We start from the raw sequence: 20,543 nt of genomic DNA on the forward strand, positions 1-20,543 counted from the left end.
AGTGTTCGCCCCTTACGGATGCTTTCTTGTTACTAACACATCTACAATCACATTGTTATTCCTTTGTTCCCATGCATCACTATGTTGTAGGGGATTAAGGATGCAAAAACCATGTTTGGAGTTGAGTATGTTGGTCTAATGCCCCATAGTTGTACTGTGAGAGTGATAGGATGCTGGAAAGGTTGTGTCTCAGTTAGTGTTTCCTGCCTTTAGATCTGAAAAAAAATAATTCAAACAGCAGGGCATTCTCCCAGTTAATTCTCTGAACATAAACTCAGTAGCCACTTTATGAAATACTGAAGGAACCTAATAAAGTGGGTACTGCATATTTGTTCACGGTCTTTTGCTGCTGTAGCCCATCCACTTCAAAATTTGACATGTTGTGCATTCAGAGATGTTCTTCTGCACACCACTGTTGTAACAGTTACTTTGGCTTCCTGTAAGCTTGAATCAAAGTGTGGTCATTCTCCTCTGACCTCTCTCATATAATATGGTATTTTCTCAGAACTGCTGGTCACTGGGTTGTTTTGTTTCTCACACCATTCTCTGTAAACTCATTGTGTGTGAAAATCCCAGGAAAACAGCAGTTTCTGAAATACTCAAACCACTCTGCCTCCATAAGCCAAAGTCACTTGGATCACATTTCTTCCCCATTCCGATTTGGTCTGAATAACAAAGGAACCTCTTGACCATGTCTGCATGCTTTTATGCATTGTTGCTGCCGCATGATTAGCTGATATTTGCATAAATGAGCAAATGTACAGCTGCACCTAATAAAGTGGCCACTGAGTGCAGTTTTGCTTATAGAAAGATTATTAGGGCGCCAGTTCATTGCAGGCTTGCTTTCATGACAACAATGACTGTACTTCAAATGTTGTCCACTGGGATACTTTGAGGTTGTGGTGAAGCAAAATATAAGTTTGCAATTACAATTTGAGAAGGCTTTGCTCCACATAGGCTGTTTGACCCACTGAATTCCTCCAGTAGTTTGTTTTTTTTTTGCATCATCTGCAGTGTTTCTTCAGTTACTCAACCCCTGAGCTCTGAGATTCTCTGTTTTAAATGCTTCCCCCTTCTCTTTCCTCCTTTAACATACATAAGACATAAGAAGTGCCTTTTTAAAAGTATTAACCCCCCCCCCATGGAAGTTTTCATGTTTTATTGTTTTACAACATTGAATCACAGTGGATTTAATTTGCTTTTTTGACACTGATCAACAGAAAAAGTCTCTTTTGCGTCAAAGAGAAAACAGATGTCTACAAATGATCTAAATCAATTACAAATATAAAACACAAAATGATTGATGGCATAAGTGTTCACCCCTTCAAATCAGTATTTTGTAGATGCACCTTTGGTATGTATTTTGTTGTATTCATTTTACCCTCTACCTTCACAAGCCTTCCAGGGCCTGCTGTAGTGAAGCACCCCACAGCATGATGCAGCCACCACCACGCTTCACGGTAGGGATGGTATGTTTTTGATGATGTGCGGTATTTGGCATATGCCAAACATAGCATTTAGCCTGATGACCAAAAAAGCTCAATTTTGGTTTCATCAGACCACAGAACCCACTTGTAGCTGACTTCAGAGTCTCCTAAATGCCTTTTGGCAAACTCTAGCTGAGATTTCATGTGAGTTTTTTCAATAGTCCTTTTCTCTTTGCCACTCTCTCATAAAGCTGCGACTGGTGAAGCTATGGGCAAAAGTTGTTGTATGCTCAATCTCACCCATCTCGGCCACTAAAGCCTGTAACTCCTTCAGAGTTGTCCTGGGTCTCTTGGTGGCCGACCTCACTAGTCTCCTTGCATGGTCATTCACTTTTTGAGGACAGCCTGCTCTAGGCAGATTTACAGCTGTGCCATATTCTTTCCATTTCCTGATGATTGACTTAACTGTGCTCCAAGGGATATTCAGTGACTTGGAAATTTTTTTTGTATCCATCTCCTGACTTGTGCTTTTCAGTAACCTTTTCATGGAGTTTCTTGGAGTGTTATTTTGTCTTCATGGTGTTAGTTTTTGCCAGGGTACTGACTCACCAGCAGTTGGACCTTCCAGATACTGGTGTATTTTTACTACAGTCAATTGAAACACTTTTGACTGCACACAGTGATCTCCATTTAACTAATTATGTGACTTCTAAAACCAGTTGCCTGCACCAGTGATGATTTAGTGTATTATATTAAAGGGGCTGAATACTTATGCAATCAGTTGTTCTATATTTATAACTAATTTAGATCACTTTATAGAGATCTGTTTTCACTTTGACAGGAGAGTCTTTTCTGTTGGTCAGTGTCAAAAAAGCCAAATTAAATCCTCTGTGATTCAGTGTTGTAAAAGAATATAACATGAAAACTTCCGGGGGGGGGGGGGGGGTGATTACTTTTTATAAACACTGTATGTACTTCATTGACCATTGACCAAAGCTATTTGTTACCTGACATTTTATCTTCAGTAACATTGAGGATCTTTTTTTGGTGTGATAACATCCCAGTGAAGAACTTTGGGATGTTGTGGCTATGTTAATAATAATTCATAAAGAACCAATGTTGTTGTCTTTGCTCCCACTATGCATGTGTTTCAGGTTACCCCACTATGGGAATGATGTGGTGGCTTTGGAGATAGGTCAGAAGAGGTTTACCAGGATGCAGCCTGGATTAGAGGGTATTACCTGTAAGGAGTACTTGGACAAATTTGGATTGTTTTCTCTGGAGCAATGGATCCTGAGAGAGGTCATAGAAACAGGCTCTTTTGTCTATCTACTCCATGCCAAAACCATTTAAACTGCCTACTCCCATCGACATGGCCATGTACCTATCCAAACTTTGCTTAAATGTTGAAATCAAGCTTGCATGCACCATCTCGTTCCACACTCTAATGACTCTCTGAAGTTGTTTTCCCTCATATTCCCCCCAAACTTTTCACCTTTCATCCTTAACCCATGACCTCGGTTGTAGTCTCACCCCAACTCAGTGGAAAAGCCTGCTTGTATTTACCCTGCCAATGCCCCTCATAATAATTATATAGAATTAAGAGAGTGATAGATAAGGTAGAGAGCCAGAAACTTTTTCCCAGAGTAGAAATGTCGAATTTAAATTTTAAAGGGCATAGCTTTAAGTTGAGAGGGGAAAAGTTTAGAAGGGTGTGCTAGGCAAGTTGTTTTTACATGGAGGGTGATGGGTACCTGGAATACACTACCAGAAGCAGATACAGTAGTGTTATCCAAGAGACGTTTAGCTATTACCATCAGGGAGGAGGTACAGGAACCTTAGATCCACACCACCAGTTTCAGGAGCAGTTATGACCTTACAACCATCAGGTTCCTGAACCAGAGTGGGTAAGTTCACCTACTTCAGTGTAGAACTGACTCCACAACCTGCGGACTCATTTTAAAGGACTCTGCATCTCATGTATGTTTATTTGTTTGTTTATTTATTATTTGCCCATTTGGTTGTTTGTCAGTCTTTATTACGTACAGTTTTTCATAAGTTCTTTTGCATTTCTTTATTTTCCTGTAAATACCTGTAAGAAATCAAATCTCAAGGTAGTATATTGTAACACATATGTACTTTTGACAATAATTTTACCTTAAATTTTTGAACTTCTGGTAGGAACATGAATGTGCACGGAATGGTGAAATACGGATCATGTCCAGGCAAAAAGGATTAGTTTAAGTTGACATCATGCTTGGCAGAGATATTGGGGTGAAGAGCTTGTTCCTGTGATGTACTGTTCTGTGTCTGTTATTCTGATTGATATTTGGAGATAACTGATGTAACAAGTTAGCTTGAATTTAGTGGAATATTGGTTAGGGAGGACCAAAAGATGAAAATAAAAGGCCAACCTGTTGAGAAACTCCAAAAATTTTTTGTTCTACATCATTTTCATTGTTTGTAGTAACTTACCTCCTGTTTTATTCTGCAGGAACAACATGGCCAGGGTGAATCAATGAGTCTAAATCTTTCATTCTCTTTTCAAACTTTAGTCTTCAAACAGACGCCAGCACCCTCTCAATAAGCACCTCTTCCGGCCATCCACCTTCATGGCATCGCATGAACCTCCAGTCTACATGGATGATGAAGATGACCGGGGCAGCATTTACAGCAGTCAGCTAGATGCAGCTGCTGATGACGAGGTCTCGGTAAGTCTCCATAAAGAATTAATGGCCCATAACACCAGGAGCAAGGTGTCTTGCAGTCTGTCCTATTCATCAGATTTTTCCTTTCAATCTGTAGTTTTAAATTGCAGAAACAGAGAAACAGTATCAGATCCTAAGGGAATGTTTGGGCCTCTGTTGTACTTTATTTCATTACATCTCTTAATTAATAAATCAAATCAAAAGTATGTGATTTTTCAACTTTCATTCTAAATATTCATAGTGTGCATATTGCAAAAAACATTTAAAGTTCCGCACAGTTTTCAGGCCATGTTTTTAAAGAAAAAATGCTCAGAGCACTGGTTGGTCCATGCGGCTGTAAAAAAAAATGAGAGGGAACGTTGCTGAACAATCCTGCTAACTTGTATTAGGAAAACATATATACAGCATGTTGTTTTGCGTTTCACTTCTAATATCCAGATGCACATTGCTGACAGATTTATCTCACACTGAATTAATATTGAGAAAGCAAGCTATTCAATGTTCCTTAAATATCTTGCCTTTCAAATCCATATAACGATTGACATTTAAATTGTGAGCCTGAACTTCAAAGGCAAATTTTTGACCTTTTCAAGGTTTCAGATGCTTAAATACCTTGAGAAGTGTGGTAGTTCCTTTTTTTCCCATCTGTCATAAATAAATAAAATTGATAGATTATCTGAAAAATACTAGTCTGTTGAAATCCCTTGAAAAGGTAAGTTTAGTGTAGTCAGTGGAAATGAGTAAAGGAGGAGGTTTACTTAGAATGGTGAAACTTGAGAGGGGTGAGTTAGGAAGGCTGAGAAATACAGTAGATTCCAGGTTGAGTACTGTACACTTTAAAAATATTGACACCAGTTGGGATGTAAAATGTGTAGATGGAAGATTTAAACTCAGCACAAGCACAATTGAAGCTTTGGAGAAGGTGCAGAAGAGGTTTTCTCTCCAGTCCTGATGAAGAATCTCGGCCCAGAACGTTGACTATACTCTTTTCCAAAGATGCTGCTGGCCTGCTGAGTTCCTCAAGCATTTTGTGTGTTTCTTGGATTTCCAGCATCTTCAGATTTTCTCTTGTTTGCAGAAGAGGTTTACCAAGATGCTGCCTGGCTTAGAGAGCATGTGCTATCATGAGAGGCTAAACAAATTTGGTTTGTTTTCTTTGGAGCGGCGGAGGCTGAAGGGAAATCTGATAGCAGTTTATAAGATTATGAGAGGCATAGATAGAGTAAACAGGGAGTATCTTTTTCCTAGGGTAGAAATGTCTAATATTAGAAGGCATGCATTGAAGGTTCAAGGGGGATATGAGGGGTAAGTTTTTTTATGTAGAGAGTCGTGGATGCCGGGAATGCACTGCTTGGTATGGTGGTAGAGGCAAAAACATTAGAGGCTTTTAAGAGATGTTTAGATAGGCACATGAATGCGAAGAAGCTGAAGGGATGTGGACATTGTGTAGGTAGGAGGGATTAGTTTTTGATTTACTTTTTAACTAGTTTGGCACAACATTATGGTCCGATGGATCTGTTCCTGTGCTGTACCGTACTTCCTACATTCTGTTAGCTGAATTACCCCCTTTTTGTTCAGTATGTTTGGATGATCCTGTGTGCTAATGTTTTTGTGCTCGGATGTCTGTATGGTTGTGTATATGCACATCCTATGTTCAAAGTTCAAATAAAATTTATTGTCGGGGGGGTCTTCCGGGTCATCAAGGGCATGGCGGCGTAAGGAAAAGGTCTCTCGACAAAAAAGAAGGTAAACTGCCCCATAATTGAATTTAGACAAATACTTAATATTGCATAACTATATTAATAAAAGGGGCAAGGATGATGTCTAAGAACAAGATTAAAAAGTCCGCTCCAAAGGCTGATAAACATAAAGAGACGCGGCAAGGCGACGGGCCTAGCGCCCCCACGGCAAGCCAGGACGGAGATAGTGAGGGGGAATCGGTGACTCTGTCCTTGATTCTCGAAGAGATTCGCGAGTTCTGACAAGATAACAGCAAACAGCTGGAAGATATTAAAGGAGAAATAGTAAAAACTAACTCGCGGATAGATGAAGCCGAAGCGAGGATTGTTGGAATTGAAGAGAAGCTACAAAACGCAGAGGAGGTGATAGCAGAAATGCTGAAGCTGCAAGACCAGCTCCAGTGGAAACTAATAGATCAAGAAGGGAAAATGTGAGGATTTACGGAGTTCCCGAAGGAACTGAAGGTAAACCCGGATTGATGATTCCCTTCGTGGAGAGGCTACTTAGAGAGAACCTTGATATACTGGCCGCAAAAGGCCTACAGATAGAAAGAGCTCACTGTGCGTTGGCACCAGAGCCTCCAGCAGGCGCCCAGCCCAGATCGATTCCGGTCAGATTTCTCAGTTACAGAATGAAGGAAGAGGTGCTTAAAAGGGCATGGCAAAAGAAAGGTTTCATGTGGAACAACTGTAAAATCAGTTTAGACCACGACTACGCACTGGGGATTCTTGCCAGACGGAAGGAATATACGGAAACACGGAGAGTCCTGAAGGAAAACAACATCAAATTCCAGACCCTGTATCCAGCTCGGCTAAGAGTCTTTTACGACGAAGGGACAAAAACTTACGCTACGGTGGAGGAGGCAACGTTGGACCTGGCGGACCGGGGACTACCTATTAAAGTTATCACCCAACCAGAGTCGCTACTGTAGAGGATTCGGCAGAAGTCATGGCAGTTAGTGGGGCGAGGACGCTCCACACGAACCAGAGTGTCAAACTACAAGGAAAAGCTGCAAATATTCAGACGCGAATGTACAGAGAACACAGATTAATTAAGAGAAATGACTGAAAAGAGTAAATCGGACTTAAAGGTAAAATGAAAACTGGTAACTGAAAATAAACTAGACGGAATAACTTGAATGATAGCAATATGGTTGAGACATAAATAGGAGAAAATTCTCTATGATTATTCAAACTGCTGAGGGCCCTCTAACACAGGGTGAAGATAGAGATTATCCTTCTGAACTGAGGCAGGTCGGTGCTCAGGCCTCACTGTGGGAAGTCGGGAAAAATTTTCAAATGTTGCACGTTCAAAATTTTCTAGGGTGTGGTTATATGTCTTGGTTTACTGTTGAGAAGGGATTGCTTACTGTTTGGTTAGAAAAGGAGAGTGTTTTTTTTTCTACTAGAGAAAAATGCAAACTGAATTGGTAAAAATAATTTCCTATAATATTAATGGTGTTTTGAATCCAATTAAAAGAAATAAGATTATGTCTAAATTGAAAAAAGAGAGGGCACAAATAGCTTTCCTCCAGGAAACACATATGAGCCAATCTGAACATGGAAAATTAAAAAGAATGGGCTTTAAGCATGTATTTTATTCATCATATAAATTGAGTCACAAAAGAGGGGTAGCTATTTTAATATCAAGTACTCTTAATTATGAACATATTTCAGAGACTAGAGACAAAGGACGGTTTGTAAAAATCACAGGAAGAATAGAAGGTACAGAAATAACATTGCTGAATGTTTATGCTCCTCCAGGTTGTGAATGGTCATTTTATAGACACATTTTTGACCTAATGGTCAGTTCTCAAGGGGTAGTAATTTGTGGAGGGGATTTTAATATTAGATTAAATCCTATATTAGATTCTTCAAGAATAGTTACTCAGAATAAACCTCTGACTCGGAAAGTGAATTCATTGATGGAGGAGTTGGGAATTATAGATGTCTGGAGGGAATTACACCCTACTAGTAAAGAATATACATATTACTCTTTCCCTCATTCAGCCTATTCAAGGATAGACTATTTCTTTATCTTTAATACAGATAGACTCAGGATAAAAAACTGTAATATTGCAACAATTGATCTGTCAGATCATAGCCCAGTCTCTATGTCTCTAATCCTGGAAAGGAAAATGAGGAAAACACTATGGAGGCTAAACTCACATATACTTAATAACCCGAAAGTAATGGAGGGATTAAGGGGAGAAATCAAAGAATATCTAGACCTTAATGACACGGGAGAAACATCACCAGTGATCTTATGGGATACATTGAAAGCTGTACTGAGAGGGAAAATTATTTCCATTACCACTCACATGAAAAAAATCAATGCACAAAAATTAGCAGACCTTCAAGGAAAATTAAAACAACTTCAAGTTGTAGATAGCAACAAAAATAATTCAAATCGAAAACAGGAAATTAGGAAATTGCAAAGTGAAATTGACGATATTTATACGTTGGAAACTCAGAAATTTTCTTTACCTGAGACAAAAGAATTATGAAGTAGGAGGTAAATCAGCTAGATTATTAGCATATAAATTACGAAAACAACAAGCAGACAATACAATTCATAAAATAAAGAATCCAAAGACAAAGCTTGTGGAGAGTACAATAGGGAAAATTCAAGAGAGTTTTGAAACATATTATCGAGAGCTGTACTCCCAACCCCGGGCCCCCAATGAGCCCTATATAGACAGTGTATTGAATTTTTTAGATCTACCTAAACTTACAGATTTGCAAAATGAAAGTTTATTAGAACCAGTAACTGTCAAAGAACTGAACATGGCCATCTCTAGGTTAAAGGCTGGAAAGTCCCCGGGTTCTGATGGGTTTACTTCAGAGTGGTACAAGTCCCTGAAGACACAGTTAGCCCCATTACTACTTAACACCTTTAATTGGATCTTGCAGAGAGGAGAAACTCCACCTTCCTGGAGAGAAGCGATTATTTCAGTTATTCCTAAAGAGGGTAAAGATAAACTAGAATGTGGCAATTATCGGCCAATTAGTGTTCTTAATTTAGATTACAAACTATTTACATCTATATTAGCGCGCAGATTGGAAAAGCTTTTACCTGGCCTAATCCATTTAGACCAGACTGGATTTATTCAACAAAGACAAACACAGGACAACATAAGGAGAACTCTGCACATATTAGAACAGGTTAATAAGAACGAGAAAGAGACAATGGTAGTAGGATTGGACGCTGAGAAAGCTTTTGATTCGGTTAGTTGGGCATTCCTATACAGAGTGTTAGGAAGATTCGGCTTTCAAGAAAAGTTTATTAAAGTAATTCAGACTCTATATGACAGCCCTACAGCCCGAATTAAGATAAATGGGGACCTCTCTGACTCCTTCATCTTAGAGAGAGGCACTAGACAGGGATGCCCAATTTCTCCTCTCCTTTTTGCGCTATATATTGAACCGCTTGCCCAACTAATAAGACAGAGCGAAATCGTAGAAGGTATCAAGGTGGCAGGGATTGAACAGAAAGTGGCGTTATTCGCAGATGATGTTTTGGTCTATCTGAGTGAACCAGAAAAATCATTTATAGGATTGTTTACACTGTTGGATGACTTTGGGAAAATATCAGGTTATAAAATAAATGTAAAGAAAACGCAGGTTATGCCTCTAAATTATACACCATCCAAAAAGTTGCAGGATACATATGATCTTAAGTGGGAAGCTAAATCATTAAAATATTTAGGAATAACCCTGCCGAAGGATCTTTCAACACTGTCACAGGTAAATTATGGGCCATTAATCTCAGAGATAAAAGCAGATATGCATAGATGGAATCTTAACCCCTTTTTAAGTTTAAATTCAAGGATAAATACTATAAAAATGAATATTCTTCCTCGGTTATTGTATCTTTTCCGTACTTAACCGGTGGAGGTGGATGATAATCAATTCAGGGAATGGGACAAATGGATTTCCCGCTTCATTTGGCAAGGAAAGAAACCTAGAATTCGATATAACACCTTACAGTTAGGGAAGGAAGGAGGAGGTATGGTTCTTCCTTGCCTGAGAAATTATTTTTATGCCTCACAGATAACCTCTCTGTTATATTGGTGTAATAGGGAATATAAGGCTAGATGGAAGGAAATAGAATTTGGACTAGTTGACAGTTTTCCTCTTCAGGCCTCAATAGCTGACAAAGGATTGATGGCCCAGTTGGAAAAATTTAAAAACGCTTGGATAAATCTTACATTAAAAGTATGGCAGAAGGTGGTTAATTCATGTGGAATTAATAACATGTTAAAACTCTTTAGATGGTGTACATATGATACTGAATTCCTTCCCAACAGAGGAGATAAAAGATTTGAGCTATGGATAAAGAAAGGTCTTACAACCTACCTCTCATTTATAGATAAAAGAGTATTACAAAGTTTCCGAATCCTGCAGGACAAACATGGCCTAGAACATAATGACTTTTTTAGGTACCTTCAAGTACGAAACTATGTTAACCAGAGTTGTAGATATACAGACCTATCAACAGTAGAATTAGAATTTTTAAAGATTCTGAATTAGGCTTGCAGTTCAATACCTAGTAAATCAGTTTCTCGATTATATAATGCACTCTCCCATGCTAAAACTGTAAATACACTGTATATTAAAGAGAAGTGGGAGAAAGAAGCGGGGTTGGTACTTTCAGAGGAGGCTTGGGGGAAAATCTGCAGCTTTCAATGGTCCTCGACTAATTCTTTGACTTGGAGAGAACATTGTTGGAAAAATATTATAAGATACTTCAAGACCCCATATTAGGAAAAATATAAAGATACAAATGTGATGTGTTGGAGAAGGTGCGGCTCCAAGGAGGCAAATCATTTTCATATTTTTTGGGATTGCCCTAAATTAAGTCTATTTTGGGAAGGTATTCATAGAACATTAGTTAAGGTACTTAGGTCCCAGATACCTCTGAACTTTGAGACGCTCTATTTGGGGCATGTATTGTTTCTTGAACAGAAGGAAGATATAAAGTTGCTGCAGGCCCTCTTAGCGGCAAGTAAGAAATTAGTCACTAGAAAATGGCTAAATCCAATACCACCTACATTAGAAGATTGGTACGAAATTATCTTGGAAATATTTAAAATGGAAAAGTTGACTTACTCCCTGAGAACTCAAAAAGAAAAATTTTATCAAATCTGGAATAAATGGATTGAATATATAACCCCAATGCGAGTAGACTTTAGATGACTCTCCTAATGATTTATACTGCTCTTCTCAACAACACAGTAATATTGCTAATGTAAGCACCCCTAGTCTAAATGTTTTTTTTTGTTTTCTTTTGGAAAATAGAGAATTAACACAAGTAAAGGAAAAGATTTGGGGAAGGGATAAAAAAAAATGAAAAAATTAAGTAAATAAGTACATAGGGATTGGATAATTATGTCTGCGGGCAGGAGCAAGCATGAACAAATTAGGATATAAACACCTACAATGGTTGATACATAGGCTTATATACAACATTTTGGACCAGTGGAAATGGCCCAGAAGGGTTATATGGAAACTATTATTACCATTTTTCTTAACAACTAATTCCATTACTTAGCCTAATAGGTTAGATTTACCACAGTACATAATTATCTATTTAAATGTTTATTTTCCTTTTATATCATCTCAATGTGTACTTAAGAATGTATAAATAATTGTAGTTTTATACATATAAAAAAATGGAAAAGGTTATATGTGTGAAAAAAGTACATGATATTTGTGAATTCCTTATCCAAATAAAAATAAAATTAAAAAAAAATTTATTGTCAAATCATATACAACCTTGAGGGGAGGAGAAGATGGCGCAATGCAGCGCACGCAGCTGCTCCGAAATGATATTGTATTTGTAAGTAGGGGCCATGCACAATCCTGATTTGATGGAGGCAGATGTGAGAAGCACGGAGGAACATCTGGAGAAACTTCTGAAATGCCTGCTTCGCTGCTGTTGCTACTGTGCAATCGAGAATCTCCGGAGGGGAAGGCCCCAAATCCTCGGCTTTGCCTGTTGCCAGGGCTGGGGTCGAAGCGCTCAGCAGAGATGGTGCTCGGTGTCGGGGGCTGGTCGGGGGCTTGAAGTTTTTGAACGGACTCAAGAGTCGGTTGTGGTCGGGTGCTTCCAGAGTGCTGCATCAGCAAGTTTAAGGTGCTGGAAGTTAATGGCAGGAAGAGAGTTTCTCTTCCTTCTATCGTCTGCGTGAGATGATGGGACTTTTGAGAGACTTTGAGACTTTTTTTTAACCGTGCCCATAGTCAGTTCTTTATCAAATTACGGTGCTTTGCACTGTTGTAACTATATGTTATAATTATGTGGTTTTTGTCAGTTTTTTAGTCTTGGCTTGTCTTGTGTTTCTGTGTTATCATTCTGGAAGAACACTGTATCATTTCTTAATGCATGCATTACTAAATGACAATAAAAGAGGACTGCGTATCCTCATAATCTAAAAAACTTCAAAAAAAAAACCTTGCCATCGTGTACAGCCTTGAGATTCATTTCCTTGTAGGCATTCACAGTAGCTATGAAGTAGCACAATAGATCATGACAAAGACGGACGAACAACCAATGTGCAAAAGATAACAAACGGTACAAATACAAAAAAAAATCATAAATCTATAAGCAATAAATATCAAGAAAATGAGTTATAAGAGTCCTTAAGAGCGAGTCCATAGATTGTGGAATCAGTTCAATGTCGGGGGTGTGTGAACTTATCCCCTCTGGTTCAAGAGCCTTATGGTTAAGGGGTAATAGAGTGTTCCTGTACATGAGCATGGCATGGATGGTGTCGGTCATTGATGATGAATGTCACTTTCCTGCTTCAGCCCACCTTGTAAATATTCTCAGTTACCTGTTATTGACTGAGCTGTATCCACTTTTTTTTGTTAGTTTTTCAGTTCAAGGGCATTGATGCTTCTATACCAGACTGTATACTTTCCACTTCACATCTGTAGAAGTTAGTCAAAGTTTTAGATGACGTGCTGAATCTGCACAAACGTCTAATAAAATAGAGGTGCTGATGTGTCTTCTTTGTAATGGCAGTTACATTCCACACCCAGGACAGATCCTCTTAAATGGTAATGCTGAAGAATTTAAAGTTGCTGAACCTCTCACCTCTGATCCCCTGAGGAGGACATTAGCGCACAATTTCCTTCTGCAAGTTTTTAAAAGCTCCCCAATCCTCTTCCAACTACCTCTGGCTTCCTTGTATGCCCTCTCTTTTGCTTTTACTTTGGCTCTGACTTGTCAGCCACGGTAATGTCCTTCTTCCCTTTAAAAATTTCTTCTTATTTGGAATGTATCTGTCTTGCACTTTGTTCATTTTTCGCAAAAACTACAGCCATTGCTGCTCTGCTGTCCTTCCTGCAAATGTCCCTTTCCAGTCAACTTTCGCCAGTTTCCCTCTCATACCATTGTAATTTCCTTTATTCCACTGAAATACCAACACATTAGATTTTATTTTTTTCCCCCTCAAATTTCAAAATTGTGATCACTGTTCCCTAAGTGTTCCTTAACCTTAAGCTCTCTTATCACCTCCCCTTTTAGAAAATAGTCCACACATTTATGCATTTTCCAACATTGTATTTCATTTGCCACTTTCTTGCCCATTCTCCTAGTCTGTCTAAGTCCTTCTGCATCCTGCCTGTTTCCTCAACACTACCTGCCCCTCCACAATCTTCGTATCATCTACAAAATTGGCAACAAAGCCATCTATTCCATCATCTAAATCATTTATATACAGCATATAAAGAAGTGGTCCCAGCACCGACCCCTGCGGAACACCACTAGTCACTGGCAGCCAACCAGAAAAGGATCCTTTTATTCCCACTTGCGGCCTCCTACCAATCAGCCAATGCTCTAACCATGTTAGTGACTTTCCTATAATACCTTGAACTCTTAACTTGGTAAGCAGCCTCTTCTGAAATTCCAAATATACAACATCTACTACATCTGCTTTATCTATCCTACTTGTAATCACTTCAAAGAATTCCAATAGGTTCGTCAGGCAGAATTTCCCTGAAGGAAATCATGCAGACTTGGTACTGTCTTGTCCTGTGTCACCAAGTACTCCATCACCTCATCCTTAACAATTGACTCTAACATCTCCCCAACCACTGAAGTCAGGCTAACTCGTCTATAATTTCCTTTCTGCTGCCTTCCTTCTTTCTTAAAAGAGTGGAGTGACATCTGCAATTTTCCAGTCCCCTGGCACCAAGCCAGAGTCCAATGATTTTTGAAAGATCATTTCTAATGCTGCCACAATCTCTAACGCTACCTCTTTTAGAACCCTAGATTGCAGTTCATCTGGTCTGGGTGACTTAATGTACCTTTAGGTCTTTCTGCTTTTTGAGCACCTCCTCTCTTGTAATAGTAACTGCACCCACTTCTCTTCCTTCACACTACAACATCAGGCATACTGCTAGTGTCTTCCACAGTGAAGACTGATGCAAAATGCTCATCTAGTTCATTACACGTGTGTTGCTCTGGTTTTCCAGCATCTGCAGAATCTCTTGTGTTTTTGTATATAATAATTTTTTGTGTGTATTTCTGCACTCCTTGCAGCAAAAATTCGGGCAGGTGGAGCTCGTTAGCCTTGGGTGGCAGCCTGCCTAGAAGGAAAACTCTGATTTCAGGCCTCTGCTGCCTTGTAGCCATACCCACCCATGGGAAAGGCTTTGGGAGTAAATCCTGAGGAAGAAATCCGGAGCCGGGGTCCCTAAGGCAGTTTGATGTTGTTTACAACTTCACTCTGGCAACCTCTGTGACAACACTGGTGTCAAGCTGTATCGGTGCTTGCCCTTACCTTGGACTACATCAGTGACGTGGAGAGTGGGAACCCGCTGCACGGGCAACAACCAGTTTCTCAAATCTGCCCGCCCAGGTTTGCGCCCTGGAGAGGACACAGTCCACCAGAGGCGCAAACCCATGATGCCCTGGCATCAATGGCTGCCTACTACCCTACAGCAAAAAGTTTTTCTTCAAACCTTGATCCATAGTCTAATATTTTATGATTATTTTATGTTAGAAATGCCTCTTGCTGATAAATGAATGTGTTCATGTTTATTGTCATAAATAGGATATTAATGCCACAAAACTTAATTTTATGCAGAGGCAACACTACATTAACAACATGACAGACATAAATCAACATTGACTTAAATTAACATAAATTGTGCATAACTTACGCATTTATAAAAATACACTAGTGCCATTGTGTTTATGTTGTTTGTTGAAAGTGAGAAAAATAAATTACTCTGAGGTAGTATTAAGGTTTTTCACACAAAATGCTGGAGGAACTCAGCAGGCCAGGCAGCATCTATGGAAAAAAGTAAGCAGTACTGATGAAGAATCTCAGCCTGAAACATTAACTATTTACTCTTTTCCATAGATACTGCCTGGCCTGATGAGTTCCTCCAGCATTTTCTGTGTATTGCTTTGGATTTCCAGCATCTGCAGATATTTTCATATTTTAGGTTTGTCAGTTTCTTCAAGATCCTGATCGGAGTGGGGGAGAATAAAGAATATTAAGTTATTATTTGTTAATGTTTCTGTTGAAACATGCCCTTTAACAGAAGTCTCACCTCATAGCTGTTGTTATTCAACACTGAACATTATTCTGCCCCTCATCTGCTCTCCATTCCATTGTGGCTGATTTATTATCCCTTTCAACCCCATTCTCCTGCCTTTGATGCCCTTAATAATGAAGAACCTATCAACTTCTGCTTTAAATATACCGAGTGACTTGGTCTCCACAGCCGTCTGTGGCAATGAATTCCAGATTCATCACTCTTGCCCTGAAAGACTTACAGAATACTAATATGCAAATGCCTCCAAGCTTCTCCCAAAACATTCAATTCTTAAGCTAGGCTAGAGTAATGAGTTCTAATATATCTGGAGAAATTAAACAAGGTCTCATACAGAAAGGTACAATGTATGTTCTGTGATTTATACTGCTTGTAAGTATGCACAGTGCTTTCTCTGACTGTGACCTAACTGATTAGTTTTGTATGTTTATCATTACTGTTTTGTTCTTACACTGTGTCCCTATTCATTAAATCCTGTCTCTTCCTTTACAAGCCTGCTCTGTCTAAAATTATTACAAAGTAAATAGAATGTTTGTACTTTATACAAAGTCTTCAATTCTTCAATTGAAGATGCAATCTCCCTTTGATAGTTTTTTTTCCATTTCTTGGACAAATGTTCCAGAAAACCTTCCACAACACTTAAGTGGTGTTAATATCAAAGCTTTGTCTGTTTATTGAATTTCCTGAGTCTGTCATCAGTGCCAAGTAGGAAACAGTTTCATTCTCTTGGGTCCAATCTCTTTAGCAGTCCTATACATGTCTCCTGCCTTACTTCAAGGTATAGTGAATATAAACTGTCACAACCTTAATCTTTCTTTCAAGTCCTTTATATGAAAGTAAGAGAAATGATAAATTATGTTGGATATTATTGCAAAGGTCTTGCTGCTGTACTTAATAAAGCATTGCATTTTGATGTTATCCTTTGAAGGATGAAAGCCCTGAATTTGGATAGACACTAGCAATCAACTCGTATATCCCAGAATCTTGTCACCAAGAATTTAAAACAGTAGAAAATTAATAGAACCCATTGTAGTATCCTATTCAAATGCATTGTTCTTTAATATGGCAACTGCTCTACCCATGACTGCAAGAAAATCTACAGAGTTATGAATACAGTTTGCCACATCAAAGAAACCTGCCTTCCCTCCACAGGCTCTGTCTACACTTTTTCCTGCCTCAGTAAAGTAACCAACATAATCAAAGCCCCCATCCACTGCATATACAGATAAAGAGTGCGAAGAGATCATGGAGAGGGGAATCATTGTTTGGGAGGGGTATACTGTAATGCTAAATAAATCAATTGTTTGGAATCAAATAGCCTTGTCCAGTGTCTCAGGCTGGGTGTGTCTGCATTTGCACCACGCTTCGCCCCAGCACTGCTTCTCTGCCACCTGTCCTTTACCCCTCCTGCAGTGCTATTCCCAATATCCTTTCCTCCCATCAAGATTTACAAACTTGCTCTCCACTCCACGTTGACAAATACAGTACTGTGCCAAAGTCTTAGGCCCCCATCTATTAAAACTGTTCCTATCATCTCCGATAATGAAATAAACTAATGGGACTGGGAACACATGCATGCTTATGGCTCAATTACACTTTATTTTACTTGTACACAAGAAGAGCAGCATGGCCCCTATCACCACAGTGTTCTGTGGCCTGGACAGAAAAATACTTCTTTTCTCGAGAATTGGCTTATCAGTTGCAGATAATGACCATTTGTAAGTTGCATATGCTTGTGTATCTTACTTGCAAAATCAATTGTCATTCGCAATAGAGATGTTAAAAGTCAGTAGAAACTACAAGCTGAGCACCAGTGGTACCTTGAAGTTTGTAAAGTAATTGTTTTAGTTGTGTGTGCCTTGGATCATTTATCGTGTCTAGACCCCAGTGTTCAAAGGGAAGTGATGCTCTTCGAAGCCCTTTCTTATAAGGGCCACCAGCATTCTATCTGCAGTCTCTCCTTGCCTGGATATTGTGTTAGCCTTGTCTTACTACAACTTCATGACTATTGACCTCTTCTACGCCTCACCCGAGTTCCATTTCTGTGCACTGTCGCCTTGGAATTATTTTACCCCTGGCTCACATTTTTCTTCCTCAGCCTGATTTGTTGGGTGGACAAATCAGGCTTTGAATGCTCTGTATGGTTTAATACTGCATCTGTTGGTCCATTTACAAATGGTTTTGTTTTACAATTTTTTAATACTTTTCATTTTGACAATATAATTAGAGGTATATAAAATAATATAAAAACTTGTGGAATGGATATATTGTGGCAATGTCCAAAGTTTTACGGAAGTAACTGAACATGCAAAATAGACAGTTTGTAAATTTTTGACACACTTTCCTACATGTTCTGCATTTTTATTGATGTGTGCTTTCTCATTTTCATCATGTTGTCCCTGCGTAGTTAAGCTTGAACACTGGCAGTCGCATCTCCAGGACAGAGAGTGTAGGTTGTGGGCAAAATGCAGAGTGCATAATTCCCTGACACTGTATACAGTCGAGGGGGGGGGGGTGCCCCATTGCCATTTTTGGGCGAGACCCTTAGTGATAATCATTTGGCACTATTTCAAAGCTGTACGGGATTCTTCACCCACTGTCCCAGATGGCCTGTTACCTGAACATTGTCATGCTGTTTGTTATTATCACATTGGACACTGCACAAATACGTTATAAGAGTGAATGCATGTCAGAAGCAGTTGGCAATAAACTACTTTGATGCGTATTGCAGTCATGAAAAGGGACTATAATAAGGTTGGTTTTTAAAAATTGCAAGGGTAGAAGGTGATGACGAAGGACTCGTGTGACCTGTTGGTCTTGCATCACGTGCTGTGCCAGTGATAGGCGGGTAAGTATTGAGTCTAGAGCAATAATATCAGATGAAGAATCATGAATAGTGCTGTGCTTCTTAAATATTTCTGTGTTTACACCCATCTGGATGTACTTCATTATCTAAAATGAGGCTTGCGGATAATGGAAAGGCTGGCATTTCTTAGACCATAAAACTTAAGAGTAGAATTGAGCTATTTGGTTCACTGAGTCTGCTCTGTCATTCCATCATGCTTGATTTATTGTCCCTCTTAGCCCCTTTCTCCTGCCTTCTTCCATAACCTTTGATATTCTTACTCATCTGGAACCTATGAACCCCTGCTTTAAATATACTCTGTGACTTGGCCTCCACAGCCATCTGCAGCAGTGAATTCCACAGATTCATCACCCTCTGGCTTAAGAAATTCCTCCTCGTCTCTAAAAGGGACATCCTTCTATTCTGAGGCAGTGCCCTCTGGTCTAAGGCTTCCCCACTATAGGAACATCCTTGCTTAGAAATGTACTTTTAAAGCTCAGTATAATCCATTTTGACTGTCAGTTGCTCTCCCAGTTGTGGCCCATTTATGCCAGTATCAGTTGCTGACAGGTCACATTGAATGAGCCTACAGCTCACCGTACAGAATTCCAGAGTGCAACAAAGCTTCTCCCCACCCTTCTTAGAGAGTGAGACCAGTATGGCCTTTCTTAATACCAAGTACAAACTACAGGTACTTTCTCTTTCTATGTCTAATGCAAGGCCATCCACTAGAAAAGCTAACTCTTTCTCTCCCCACAAATGGTGCTTGATCTGCCAGTTCTTTTTTCAGCTTGCATTTCTTGTCTGTTTTTTCAGGATGAAGAAAGTATTCCACCTTCATGTCGACACATGGCAGAATACAAAGAGTTACTATGCTTGAAGAAACTGCGGAAGCAGAAACTTGATCTAATACAGGGGGAAAGCAGTTTTGTACAACATATTGGGTATAAGGTAGGTTGAAGCATTGTGTATTTTGAACCCCACTCCCTACCCTTTGACCACTGGGGTAAAGCCTCAATTAGAAAGCCTGTGAATGTCCTCAGTGAATGAGGAATAGAAGTGGAATTGTTGGTCACAAGCTGGAGGAAGAATTCCTTGGTGCTGCAGTGCTAAGTGATGTTTTGCACATCGTAGTCTCTTGCTGCTCAGGTGAATGACACTCTGTGACCACAATGTGAATTTGCAAAATGATTTTTCCTATGTAAAGCCACAAAAAAAAAGGTTTTATTGAAAGTGACAAGGGAAACCAGCCCACTAATGCAGTCTGTCCTCCTTAACTGAAGTACCCCATTCTGAGCATCATCCTGGTGAATCTCTTCTGTGCCCTGTCTAGTGCATTCATTCCCTTCCTATATGTTGTCCTAGGCATAACCAGTGACAGGTATCACAGGAGCAACGTGGCCCAAGTTTCCTGCACGATCCGCAAGCAATATTGTAGAGGGAATTATATCCTCAAGTGGAAATCACACTGGAGGCACATGGGTGACTGTTGACATGACTTGCTCTGTCAAATTGTGAATCTTGAAATCATTTTTCATTTTGTGAAAAAATAGATATGTACTTGTGTTTGGGGGGGAGGGGGCGGGCAAGAAAAGGAACTATATGGTTGAATTTCCAGGTGATTATATCTAGATGGAGCAGTGGCATTCCCTGGAGGAAAGGCGAATAATATGTAGTTACCATCCCACTTTGGCCCAGTGACAGAGGTGGTGTTGATGAATATACTAATTGCAGATTCCTGCTAATTAGCTGTAGATGTATTTATATTATTTTCTATCTGACTCGAGAATTGGGGCATAATGCTGTTTCAGTGCCATCAATCTGGGTACAATTCTGTCACTGTCTGAAATGAGTTTGTATAATCTCTCCATGACTGTGTGGGCTTCCTCTCGCGTCCCAAAGACCACCTATGGGTTGGTAGGTTAATTGGTCATGAGTGTAACTTGGGCAGTGCGGGCACATTTTGCTGTGCTGTATCACTAAATAAAATAAATAAGTATGTAAAAACTGAAAGCATTCCCTGTTAAGCAGTATGTTGTCTTGCCTTTACAAAATATTGCCGTAGTGTGTCCATGAGTGGTACAGCCTTGAGGGAGTTAATTGGAATATAGCTGGCCTGTCAGTCAGGGTCCACCATGGGTGTTGTGTCCTAGCTGTTCTAGTTGTCAGAGGCGATTTGAGGCGCATGCCATTAGGAACATTTAATAGGTAGTAGGAGCTTATCCCCATTACTTCTCCCGGCTATAACAAA

General features: G+C 39.5%; 1 protein-coding gene across 5 annotated transcripts in view; it reads left to right on the top strand.

The window, feature by feature from the left end:
• Positions 1-20,543, top strand: part of zzz3 (zinc finger, ZZ-type containing 3) — a 182,851-nt gene that overhangs the window by 156,887 nt on the left and 5,421 nt on the right. For all 5 annotated transcript variants that reach the window (XM_072273342.1, XM_072273340.1, XM_072273341.1 and 2 more), the window contains 2 exons: positions 3,983-4,138; positions 19,109-19,243. In XM_072273342.1, the coding sequence (XP_072129443.1) occupies positions 3,983-4,138; positions 19,109-19,243 (291 nt within the window). The remainder of the gene's footprint in view (positions 1-3,982; positions 4,139-19,108; positions 19,244-20,543) is intronic.

The sequence above is a fragment of the Mobula birostris genome, chromosome 12 (genome assembly GCF_030028105.1).
Source record: "Mobula birostris isolate sMobBir1 chromosome 12, sMobBir1.hap1, whole genome shotgun sequence".
Taxonomy (NCBI): Eukaryota; Metazoa; Chordata; class Chondrichthyes; order Myliobatiformes; family Myliobatidae; genus Mobula; species Mobula birostris.